This window comes from Durio zibethinus, chromosome 2 (assembly GCF_047325235.1).
Source record: "Durio zibethinus cultivar Kanyao isolate XHJ-2024 chromosome 2, ASM4732523v1, whole genome shotgun sequence".
Classification (NCBI taxonomy): Eukaryota; Viridiplantae; Streptophyta; class Magnoliopsida; order Malvales; family Malvaceae; genus Durio; species Durio zibethinus.
In genome coordinates, this window is record NC_143163.1 from 13,524,121 (window position 1) to 13,537,674 (window position 13,554).

Below are 13,554 nucleotides of genomic sequence, written 5' to 3' on the forward strand. Positions count from 1 at the left end.
TGTTGCATCAAATAAGCCACAAAGTAAAACTCTTATCCATTGTCTACTTGTTTTGCATGTCTTACTTCTGACTGGCCCCATTGTATTTTTGGCATCTGCAAAAAAGGCAGACACAAACACGAGGGATCGTGCACTCTTGATGACAATTTTTTTCGTTTCCCTTGACAATTTACCTATATATGATTATGACTCTGTCCCAAACTCAGATTTGGCTGGTGCATTCAATTTTTCCTGAATTTGTGGCGTGTACCTTATAAAGTCTTGTAAATAGTGTCTCGAACCTTGCAATTTTACCATTCACTCAATTCGGCAAAAGGGACACATTATATCATGAGACTTTTTTTTCCCATGAGACTTTGCATGTTCTTTTTTGTTGTCATTCCTTATTTTCATTTCAGATGTTGGTTTACCCCATATACCATTGGATTTCAAGAAATGTATTGAGTGGATGGCCTTAATTTGATCTCCAAAAGCAAAATATTATTCCATCCCAATCAATGGTAGGCCTCTATTAGATAGATAATACAAGCACTTAGGTTTGATTTGGGAAACAGATTGGTCGTATAGAGTTTTTTTTTTTTTTTTTACTTGAGGTTGTAAGAATTTGAACAATAGTTGTTGAAATTAAGAGTTTTACACTCTACTAACAGTCTCTGCGAATGTTAGCGGTAGTATTTTGTGCTGTTACTTGTTAAGGAAGTAGAACTATTTATACAATTGCTATGAAAAATTGGAAGAAGTGGGTATAATTGAGAACATCTACAAATAGATAATGTTTGGAGTATTACTGGGAAAAATATTGAAGCTTTCATAGAAGAGCTTCTCTCCATTTTTTGCTTTATAGTGATAATTTTGTTATGGCACAGGTATATATGCATGGTTTGGTGAGGGAAAAGCTACATTGATTATATTAAGAAACAGTTCAAAGCTTGTTTGTACTAGAATAATCAAGCTTAATTTTATGCATCTGGAAATAGTCTGTGATTCTAGTATGACAGGCCAACAAGCACAATAGAGATGAAACAATGCAATAATGGAGCTCGAAAGGGGTTTTTGCTTTGCCCCCACTACTCCATCCCCTTTTATCAAAGTTAAAAAGCCACAATTTTTAAAGGGATCGGCTTTCAAAGGTTCAAGAGAATGTGCATGGATCTCAGCCTTCATCCTTCAATAGTTCTTTAGGGAAACTTCTAGTCTCTCATCAAGCACTCAAAGCCACGTTTTCTTCCCTGCAGAGTCTCCAAATACTAAATTGTGTCTCTCCCTTTCCTTCTCTCTGACTCCACATACAGCTCCACTTTTATTATCAGCCAAGCTTTCCATCAAAAAAAAAAAAAGATGCAAACTCTTGAAATTTCCCATGCCGTATCATATCCATCCATTGATTGAAGACGGGCGACAGATGGCCTGTACTCCGACACCCAAAAAATCTCTTGTTTGTCCGCCAGTACTATCTTCATTCTGCGTGTGCCGGCGTTTTGCAGAGTACATTTGCAATTGATTCAAAGTGGAAATATCATTTGCTGAATTTTCTAAATCACTTCCAAGAGTAGTTGGTGGTGTGTTTGAACCATACAGACCACTATACTTGTTCCCATCTTGAATTTGGCTGTTGCTACAATTCGTTCCGAAGCTTCCTAGGAATGATGTGTCAGTAGAAGTTGCACCAATTTGGGCGGCTTTCTGCAATAAAGCAGTGGCAGACATATTTGCAGATGGTGTTTGATGAGAGTGGTTTTGGGTGCTAAATAATGAAGGAACACTCACAAGCTGAGGTCCATTTTCCTTGACATTGTTCAAAGGAAGAGAAGTGCTTGTTAGCTCTTCGGCATTACCCGATGAGACCTTATTTCCAAAAACCCAATTTAATTGATAATCACATGCAAGAGGATTCGAAGTTGAAACTAGAGGATCACTGTATATTGATCCCGAATTCACAGAACCAAATTGATGAATCTCTTGGAGACTTTTGGCAATTGAATCATGGCTTTGAGATGCTTGGCCCATCCATAAGGAAAGTCCACGTCTAGTTTGATCTACTGTTTCATCATTGCTTGAAATTGGTTTGAAAATAGAGGAAAAATGTTGTGCCATGCCCGGCCCTAGTGGATTCCCCAAAAGATGGTAACTGATACTGCTGGGGGCCAAGCTGTGCATGCTGGAAGCTGCATTTACTCTGGCGGTTTCCTCGGCCAAGGCATCACAGAAGGCCCTATGCGTGATGAAGCTATCTCTTCTGCTCAACAAAAAATTCGCAAACAGTGCATGTCTCAGAAAACTATATAAATGGGATAGGAGCCCTCCAACTCTCGGAGAGGGTTTATTGTAATTAGTGAGAAAACTCACATTAATTAATTGAGTTAACACATCAAATTCAAGATAATAAGAAAAAAAATCGTTTTAATTTTCTTTTCTCTCCGAGCTAACCGAAGAGGCCTCAGAGGAAAGTGTATCTAGAGCCTGTCACACAGACAAAGATATAACAACCAAAAAAAAAATCACTATCAGTCAAACTTCATTTCATTGTTTCTATGTTGATTTTAGTCTTTATGGGATTTTGATTAATACTGTTGCATGAAGAAAGCGATGCTTTATCGTCTATCACACAGACAAAATTACCAGAACCACAAAAATCACTTTCATGCCCTATTCACTCTTTACTACCCTCTTATTTTGTTTTTCTTCATAATAAAATAGTATTAGTTTTTGTAAATTTTGCAATAGATTTTACCTTGAAAATACAGTACCACAGTCGCATTTGTATTCCCTGGTGCCGCAGGTTTTTGAGTGTGCTTTCCAATCTGACTGCACAGCATATCGCTTTGAGCACTTCTCACACTTCCACTTCTTCTCTCCATGCTTCCGACAAAAGTGTTTCTTTATGCCGGTTAGGTCCCCGAGAGCCCTTGAAGGATGGTGATGCACGCAGGTCTTTTCAGGGCACACATAGACTCGTTTTCTAGCTTCTTTTGTAGTCCTTTGCTTCAGCTTCCACGGAAGGTTATGGCCTCGGCGATGAAGTTGAAGGTTTTGATCTCTTTGGAAACCCTTACCGCATATTTCACACAAGAATCTGTTTGTTGCCATCAGAGTCTTTGGGGACAAGGCTATAACTTCAGCTTCAGGATCTGGTAAAACCCATATTGTCATATGTGGAAAACAAACATTTAGTTATTAAGATGAACAACTTTAAATATATACATATACCGATGAAGATGATTATAAATGAATCCTCAGAGAAAGTAGATATAGAAGGAAAATGTAAGCTGTCAGAGAATATAGTTTTGAGGAAAGAGAAGGTACTTGCCTGGTGTTCCTGGTAGGTTTCTTTTCTTCTTAGCAACAGGAGGATTTGATCCAGGTATAGAATTTGGGACAAAACCATTTGAAATTGATTCTTCTGTCATCTTCTCTAACGTCTTGTAATTTGAAAGCTTTCTCTCTTCTGATCTGTTGACTCCAATATCTATGAAAGAAACCCAGAAAGTTAAGATAAGGTAACCAAAAATGAACTATATATTAATGTTGTGAATAAGGGTAACTCATTGATCTAGAGACTGAGTCGTGTTTTTATGGTTTCTCAACCCTAACAACATAAGCTCATATATGCAAAGGAATGGATCTCGTCTTCCTCTCTCTCTCTCTGTCTCTTTAAAATGTGCAGTGATTTTAAATTATAATTACTTGCTTTTAGGTGGAATATAAAACTAGTTTTTTTTTTTTTTTATGAGAGGCGGTGAAAAGTTAAAGTTGGGAGGTAAGGAAGGAGGTTGAAGAAAGATAGAGAGAGAGTGAGGGAGGTGGGCAAAAACCCAAAGGTGCATGATGACACACATGATGAGATTGGAAGAAAGCTAATCTCCATGCTTTTTCCATTTGGAATGATTATCTCATAATTTCTATGCTTTTCGTTTTACCATTTTTCTAATCTCTGCTGCTGCCTTCCATCTGCAATTTTTAATTCTACTTCCATATCAAATAAAATGAATTATATATATATATATGTATGTAGATATATATATATATATATCTGCGTAGTTTCAAATATTTGAAAAACCAGCTGAAGAAATGTTGAAGGAATCGAATCCTTTGTCTATAAGTAGTAGTGAATCGAATCCTTTGTCTATAAGTAGTAGTGAATCACATTTAACCAGTGAAATTACTGTTGGTTTGGTTCTGAGGCTAAAGCAAAGTTTACTTGTGGAAAGTAGGAGGGATTCTTTTCCTTTCCAGATTAAAAAGAAAGATAACGGATCAATCATTATGAGAATTACTATGCATCTGATCACATGGATCGGAAAGAAGCCGCAAGGCATTTAACTGCTAGTACTTTCAATTGGTTAAAATTTTCCCTTAAAGTTAATGACAAAGCATAGTGAAAAAGTTTTATTTATCATCAAATTCCAAAACTAATGAGAGCTGGTTTGGTATATGGTCCACTTATCACTGACTTATTTAAGCATTTTCATAAAACAATGATACAAATAGGGAAAAAATATTTTGTGCTGTTTTTGTCAAAAAGATGAATTTAACAATAATGACAGAATAGTCTTAAAATTAAAGAGTGTCATTTGCAAAGAGAGATGCCAAACTAGTCATGACACTTTATCTTGGTCCTCATTTTCCACGAAAGTAAAACTCTTTTGGGTCTTCAATCTAGCTACAAAGTGAAAGTTGGAGGCATTTTCCAAAGAAGATCGATGCCAAATTCATGCCTGGAATTTTAGACTGTAACTCATCTCATATGGCCATATCGCATAGTTTCTTTGACTTGAATCATTCGTTTGTAAACCAGCTATATAATCACTTGGTTCTCTCACAAAATCTGACATGCACGTGACCAACTGTCAACAAGGTAAAATCCAAGAGAAACGACGAAACAAACTCACAAAAGGGAATAATCGTCCGATGACTGATTTGTTTACCCACTTGGCTTAGTTTAACAGTTACTCTAATTATTGATCAGTGATACTGAGAAAATAGAATTTCAATTTATAGCTTCCAGTTCTACATATATATATGAACAGGAGGTTGTTTGGAAAGTCTGATTGGTTGGTTTTTTCTTGAATGGTAGATGATTATCAACTTTTTATTGTCACTTTTCTGTTGGTCCTCTATATCTTTGCTTTTTCATTTGATGGATTTTACTTTTAGTACAGATTTCTGCTTCAAATCAGGTCTTTAAGATGCATCCATCAATTGGATGGCATAAGATTTTTGGGGATTGTGAATCAGTGAATGTATTGCAATTTGCAAGCATATTATTTAGTATGAAGAAAGCATTATCTTGCGTACCATATTTAAAAACCAGGGCTAGTTTTAATTGCTCTTTCCTATCCGATCATGCATTATTTGATCAGCTAAATAGTAGTAGTAATGGTAATTTAGAAAAGAAAAGGGTTGAATGTAGGGTTAATATTTTCGATAAAGGCAATGAAATTTTGGGATGGCCTGATTAACAATAATCCTATAAAATAAGATAGGGAAGAGGTTAAAAGACAGAGAGCTGACAAAGGCAGTGAATTTTTGGAAGTGTGAGCAGCCGTCTCCATGTGGGCTGACTTTTCCTGCTAACCCTTCATCATAATCTAATGATGGTTTTGCTTTCTGTCTTTGTTTAGTATTTAAGCTTTGGAGTTTTGCTGTTGAACTGTGGCGGCACCAGAATATTCTCTCCTTCTCCAACACTCCTAAAAGGCTTCAACTTTCAAGGTTTGAGTCTATGAGATTCCTATATTCAAATCAAACCCCACCCACCACAACTCTCGGTTTGGGGTTAAAAAAAAAAAAAAAAAACCAACCTGACAAATTGACATTAAAATACAGTTCAAGTTGGAAAACATAGACAGTTTTTGAAACGAATGGAAGAGTTTGGGGAAAGGCAAAATGTTGTCACCAAGGCCATGTTTGTTTCTCTACTTGTCTTTTTTACTTTGAAAGTGAATGGTATGCTTATAGCTAGGCGATGACTAGTTGTTCAGATTTATAATTGTTTGCGCAATTCAAAAAATCATCGCAAAATATAGTGATCTCCAAAATTCAAGGCATATGGTATGGATATGATTAATCTTACTCAACCATTAGTTATTATATATGTTTCACAAAAAGCAATAACTGTTCAGCATTATGTAATACCTTGTAATTAATCATCCAAAGAAAAAAAAAAAAAAAAAAAAAACTCTGCCGTTTAGCCTAAAATGAACCAAAAAACAAATTCTTGCTACATTGTCCAAATTAGGTGCAACATAGGATAAATATAGTACTATATATATTTTTATATATGGGTAAATATCAAACGCCTAGCTATCCTAAAGCACTTGGTAAGGTATCAATTTCAAAAGTACTTTTGTTATTTTGTGATTGCAAATATATCATACTATTTGATTGAATTAATATGAATTTAGATCCTCAAATTTAGACAACCCAATTTTACCTTTTTTGTTCTCATCATCTTATGTACACAAATATTTGGATAAGATAACACTTTTGTAAAATAGGGAATTATTGATCTTGTCAAAAGAGTTTGTGTGCTTTAATTGAAGAGATTGATATATTAAAGTAGTTTTTATAAAGGAAATCATAGTTTGAAAATAAAAAAATGTATTATATTTATTGATATTTGAAGTTTTTAATTTATTAAATATTATGTTTAAAGATAATGAATCAATTGAGCTAAACTTTTATTAAATTATTAAAATAAACTTGAATTTTTAAGGGTAATCTTGAAAAAGTAAATATTGAAATTTTCGGAGGGAGAACTAAGCTAATTATTTCCCTTTTACTTATGAAAAAAATATATAGGATACATCCCTAAAGGAAAGCAGATTTGGATCAAAGAATCCATTACACAAGGCCACATGCGTTGGCTTATAAAAAGTAGGAGAATATACAACTTTTCTTCCAAACCAAGTTTTTTTTTATATATATATCTTTATATATATTTAGTAATTTCTTCTTTTTCTCTTTACTTTTTTATTATTTTGCGGTACAAATGGCACAACGTAGATGGTGTCCCTTACATTTAATCTAAACTTTTTATAACAGGCAATAAAAGGCAATACATGAATATCCTTTTTCGATATTAGAGGTCGGTACTTTATGCTATGTTAATTTGAAACAATAGGGCCCTATCTTGTCATATTGACAAAAATAAAAGAATTATTTATCTATGAAACCACAAAATGTCTACATCAATTCAATAATTTTCACGAATAACCATGAGGTTCTTGGACAAAATATTCAACCATTTGTGTATATTAATTTTATTTATTATATATTTTCCTAATTCTTTGTGGAAAAATAAACACATGGATTTGATTCAATGATTACGTATTTTTTATTTTCAAATAAAAAAAACTTAGGAGTTTGAGTATGATGCAGAAATTAAGTACAAAAAACTAAATTACATATGAAACACCAAAAGTATAGTAGCATTACAATTACTTACCGTCATAATTAAAACTATGAGAAATGAATACAAGTTAAATAACATCATCCTAAATTCCTAATCATTAATTAATTTTTTCAATGTGTTTGATATCAATTCATTTAAAAAATTGCTTAATGGAAGAATTTAAATGAAAAGGTGTTAAAAAATTTTTAATAGTTAAAATCGACATTATAAATTCAATCATTCTTTTTTAAGAAAAAATTGTCATTTAATTACATTAGCCTTATAATAGTCTTTCACTTTTAACTATTTATTCTCAAATAACCATCTTTGATTTTCTGGTTCTTTTGGGAAGCCAAATGCCAACTATTTTGTCAGTTGTTGAAAATTAAAGAGAGAAGGCCTTCAAGGACTCATTTTGAACTTCACTCCCACTGTAAATTGTTTATGTTTAATATACTCATACGCTGACCTAATCCTCCCTAAACAACTTTGTTTGGTGCATTCTGTTTGTTGATGATGGTTAATTGGGTTCCATATAATTAATTAGCAGATGGCTCAATTTCTTTGTTGTATTAAGTTCAACCTATTGTTCAAGAGAGTCACAAAATGTTCGGATTATCCCAATTTATTTGTTGATTAGTTTCTGATCAGAAACTCTTGCCAATCTCAATAGTTATCAGTTATCCTTATATTTCCTTGCACTTTAAGATTTAAGACCTTTTCTTCGCAGTCTTTCATAATAATAACTTTAAAAATATATAGTTTTCTCTATTGTCTCTATTACTACCTAAATGTTCTAACTAAATTTAATGGGATATTTCTAGCGGACATATCAATATATTTCTTGAAAAGCTTCATTGCCAATTTAAAATGCAAGATTTTTGAGATTTCAAATTTTATTATATTACGTCAACGGGGCCTTTTTTATTATTATTATTGTTAGAAGGTCTAAATCCTTTTAAGTAGTACATACGGAAGAGAGAAAATTGAAGAGAAATTCTAGTAATTGTTTTTGTAAATTTAAGCTCTTAAAAATTTATGTATATTATTTTTTAAGTCTTGAAAACCTATTAATTTACTCAGTAATGAGGAAGTAGAATTTGGTCCAATGATAGCATATGAGAGTTATATACTGATAATGCATCAAGTAAAAATATTTTTTATCATTTATTAAACTGTTCCTTAGACTTCTAATGATCTTTTAAAAGTTTTTCACCTATCAAGTACAGCAATATACATCGTTGGCATCTAACTATAGATGCGGATAGCTAGCTAGGGTGGACAACTTATATATATAGTTGTGATAAAAGTTACGGATGCAAGATCAATGGAAACAATTCAGAATCGAAGACGCCAAAAGTTTAGTCTATGGACTCACCCTTCCGATTATAGAGAAATATATGATTATGATGAAGACTAAAGCAAAGCATGTATGTGTCACCTAGTGGAATTGGATGATATATCTATATTAATGGATTCTTCCTTGTTTTATTTAGAGTATTGACCATGTCCTTAACCCAACCTTGCCTTGAATGATCCTTTCACTGCTCTCTTTTGGACTCCCCCTACGCATGTTTCGAAACAGATTGTTGAATTAATGTAGTTGGATGAGGGAATTATATATATACTTTACAATCAAGCAGCTAGCTGTCATTTAATTTGTTGATTGTGCATGGCAACTATATATACTTAATTATATTGTACCAATATTTTTCATTTCGTTTAGATACAAACACCCACATAAAACAACTACAATAATTTTGAGTGCTAATCAAAGTGCTTCTTCATGATGGCTTTATCTTATTTATAAGTTCCATGAAGTTTTTGAATAATATTAATTTAGATGAGTTGAAAAGATTATATATTGTATCTTGTATCTTGTTTGCTTCTTATTGGAGCTACTTAGGGCTATAGCATTCATCTTGAGAAGAGAAAAGAAACATGGAAAAATTAAGACCCAAATTTAAAAGATTTGCTGAATCAAACCAAAATTATAATTGTACTCATGCAATGCCATATAAGAAGATCAGAGATTCTGCTTTTGGCTTTGGAAAGACAAGCTAAATTAAAGTGCACCTCTCTCTCTCTCTCTCTCTCACACACACACACACATACACACACATAAAGGTCCTTCAAGCATAGGTAGCTACCATAACTTTTTAATAGAATAGGTAGGGACAATCCATTTGATTTTTATAAAATATTAATACATGCACCATAGTCCATATAAAATGAGAAAGAGGGGGAGAGAGCAAATAATGCCTAAACAAAATAATTACTACCATTTGATGTTGATAATGAAATTACAGATAAAATTACAAGCAGTTGGGAAATTAACTATTAATTGATTAAACAAGGTCGCCATCAAATGCACTTAAAAGTTGCACTAAGGAAATTAAAAAAGAAAATGCTGTGTGAAATATATGGGAAGATATTTTTGTTTGCTGATTGTACTGATCTAGCTAGCTATCAACAATCATTGATTGATTGGAGTTTTGGAATTGAGATAACAGTGAGGAAGGAAAAGACAAGGTTTCATTCAAAGCCTCCCCCTTTGGTAAAGAAAATTTCAAAATGAGGCCCATCTGCCACTCCCTTTCACTACCAATGCCATGAAATTTTCTGAAATGTTTATTCTCTTCTAAAGAAAAAAGAAAGAAATGTTTATTCTCTTTCAAGTTTCAAGTTTAACCGCAGGAAAAAGGAGGGCAAAAAAAATAAAAAAACAGATTATATATGCTTGCAATGATTAACAGGACTTTCCCATGCAAGCAATGGCCAAAAGAAAATATCAAGCGATTAGAAAATCATATGTATATAATGATTACAGGAATGGAGATTGGAAAATGCGTGGGAAACATTTTACATGAGAATCTACCTACTTCAAAAGGGCTTTCAACTTTCAAAGCTTGTCCAATTAAGTGCTTATACAACATAATTCATTATTATATATATATATATATATATATTAATAATTCAAATGCAATACTCTCTTAAGTAAATGAAAAAGGAAAAAAAAAAGTGACTTTTCCATGCAACCAATGGCAAAAGGAAAACATATATGTCAGTCCCTTGGGCCATAACTAATGTTCCAAGTTGTTTTTCCCTTCAACTGTAATTCCTACAAACTATAGTTTCCATTGTACAATAAAAACCATGAAGTGCGTTCCTTAATTTTGCTTGGAAGAGTTTTTGGTCAATATTTGCCACTATTATATTCCAATTTCTTCGGAAAATATGAAACTTATTATAGACACTCAATTTGGTCCAGCCTGATCTAAATGGGTAAGCCCATTTTGTATTTTTATTTTATTTTATTTATTATTATTTATTAATATATTTTTTATTATTTATCTATTAATTATTAATATGTATTTTTTTATTTTATCTTGATTGATTTTCGACTGAAATTAGGATCAAAAAAATTAAAGCGTATTCTACTGTGAATTTGAAGGCTGACAGAGTTGGGATTAAATTCAAAGATTGAATCCAAATCCCAGAGGGAATAGGATTGATCAAAAATTCTTCTGATCAATCCCTATAAATAGGTATTAAAACAGAACCTATAGGACACGAAAAACACAACAGAGAGAGGAAACAGAAGCAAGATTGTGTTTAAAATTTTTTTAAAAAATTTTTCAAATTTTTTGAAGTTTTTTTTGAAAAATTTCTGGAAATTATTCAAAATCTGACTAAATTTTTCGGCGAACTTTGAATTTTTCGAAGATTTTTTCGGTCAACTTTGAAGTTTCTAGCGTATTTTTTCAGATTTCGGTAGAACATTCAATCAGAATCTGGGATTGTTTAGAGAGAATGAGGAGAAAAGAAGGGAAGAAAGAGCAAAGGAGTAGGAAAATCTGAAGAAAAATCGAGTTTTAACCTTATATACCTTCATCAAAATGACGTTGTTTTTGCGTTAGTAAACTCACAGAATTCGCGTGTTTTGTCAAGATCCTACCCAACCTGTAGCGCACCCGATCCAACGACCCGCTTCTCCGTCTGGGTAAAAGCCGAGCTGAGTTGTTTTCCTGTCGAGCCGCACATCCGAGCAATCATTCTTCTCGGAGTCGAACAGCATTAAGCCGAGCAAAGTCGTTCAAAAGATTTTTTTTTCTTATTTATTATTATTATTATTTATTTTTATTATTATATTATTATTATTATCATTATTATTATTATTATTATTATTATTATTATTATTATTATTACTTATTGATTAGATTATAATAATTTGGTATTCTTTATTTTATTTTTATTTATATTTTTATTCTTATTTATATTTTATTTTATTTTTTTAAATGATTTTCTTAAAATAAAATTCTAAAAAAATATTTTTGAGAAAAAGTTAAAAGTATTAATTTTCCTTGAAAATAATTTTCTAAAAAATATGTTTGAAGAAAATTGAAAGTATCAATTTTCCTCGAAATTAAAGTTTCAAAAAAATATTTTAGGAAAAAATTAGAAGTACCAATTTTTCTTAAAAAAAAACATTTTAAAAAAAAGTTGAAAGTATCAATTTTTCTTATACAAAAGCAATGAGTTTTTGAAGAGAAAATGATTTATGTCTAAAGCTAAATCATTATTCTTTTTTTTTTCTTTTTTTTTTTCATTTTTTTTAATGTTAAATAATCCAACGATACAACCTTTACAAGTGAAATAATAGTTTCCTTACATACTTTTGAGGTGAAGAAATTTTTTCAATTTTTTGCTAAAAGTATTAGAGTCAATTGAGAATAATTTTTAATAATTAATTACTTGATAAATTTTTAAGGCTTATTTGATAACACAAAATTAAACTGGTACCATCTTTCGATGGGAGTTATGAGGGTACTATAATCTTCCTCACACGTAACCGTACTCCCGAACCCTGTTCTAGTTAATAGACCTAAACTTATTCTTTTAGGGACCCTTAGGTTTAGGTGTTCCTTGAAAGAATAGATTTCTTAGGTGAGCAATCACACCTAGACAAAAAAGATTGGTGACGATTCCTTAAATCAATATCTAACGATGAATCCCTAGATCTAAATGTTATGACACTCATAATCCAAGATTTTACCATAATGAAATATATCTTCTTAATTCGATTTAGTGAGTCTCATGCAAATTTGTTATTTAGCCTACAAAATTACAAATCCAATAACGTGGCTCAATTTTGCTTCACTTCGGTTAAAACTTAAAAGAAAGAATAAATAAAAAGCTAATGCAAACGATTTTCTTTCACTTTCTGTATATGAAAAACTATAAAGAAAATTTTCATATAAAAAATAGTATGTTGCTAGCGAACAAAATATTTCTATTTAAATGATTTTTATTTCTAAAATTTATTTTGCATATCTTAATATGTGCTAAAAGAATATAATCATATTTTGTTATTTCCTTCTTATTATTTCTAAAAAATAAAAGATGTTTCAGAAATTTCAAAAGAAAGAATGTTTCATAATTAGGAAACCTCTCTCCTATCTGAGGATAGCAAAACAATTTATATATATGGATTTTAATCTTTTCCAATCCAATAGGAACAGAACTTAAAAAAAAAAAAAAGGATCAGGTGGAAGACTGGTTTAGGATACTTCATCCCAATCCGAGTATAATAAAAAATATATTTTATTATTTTATTTATTTTATATTTATATATATTATATTAATAAAATTATTATTCAATATATTAATTTAAGAGATTAACTTAATAAAAAATATTACATTTATATATAATTAAAATATATTTTATATTAAAATAATATTTTTATAAATATTATACTAAATTAAATTTATTAAATTAATTTTTTGGATCAATTCAAACGAGATGCAATTTATTTATATATATATATATATATGTTGAATCGAGATAGCACATAAAAAATAACAACCTAACATTGAATCGAGTCAAAATCTAATAAAATTATTAAAAATTAGATCGCAGTCCGAACTAGTACAAACCCGCCAAGTTTCGATCCTAAAGCCTGGTATTGTTAACTTTGCAACAACCAAAAATGGACCAAGAATTGGGTCAGGTAGGCCTATTCTGACAAAGGGAAAAACCACCAATGGGTCAGCGCCCCATATTTTGTTTGGGCCGCTTCAGAGAGGATGGAGGTCCGTTCTTTTCTTTCACATACAGAAGAAAACTGGTTGAAAAGGGTGACATTCAGAGCCCAAAATCT

General features: G+C 31.5%; 1 protein-coding gene across 1 annotated transcript; it reads right to left on the reverse strand.

The window, feature by feature from the left end:
* Nucleotides 1-883: 883 nt before the first annotated feature.
* On the reverse strand, nt 884-3,671 carry LOC111308468 (zinc finger protein MAGPIE-like). Its single transcript, XM_022906792.2, has 3 exons — nt 3,308-3,671; nt 2,732-3,128; nt 884-2,236 (listed from the first exon to the last, which is right to left on the reverse strand). Exons 1-3 carry the CDS (start codon nt 3,405-3,407, stop codon nt 1,369-1,371), a joined length of 1,365 nt encoding a protein of 454 aa, XP_022762527.2. The 5' UTR covers nt 3,408-3,671; the 3' UTR covers nt 884-1,368.
* Between the last annotated feature and the right edge of the window lie 9,883 nt (nt 3,672-13,554).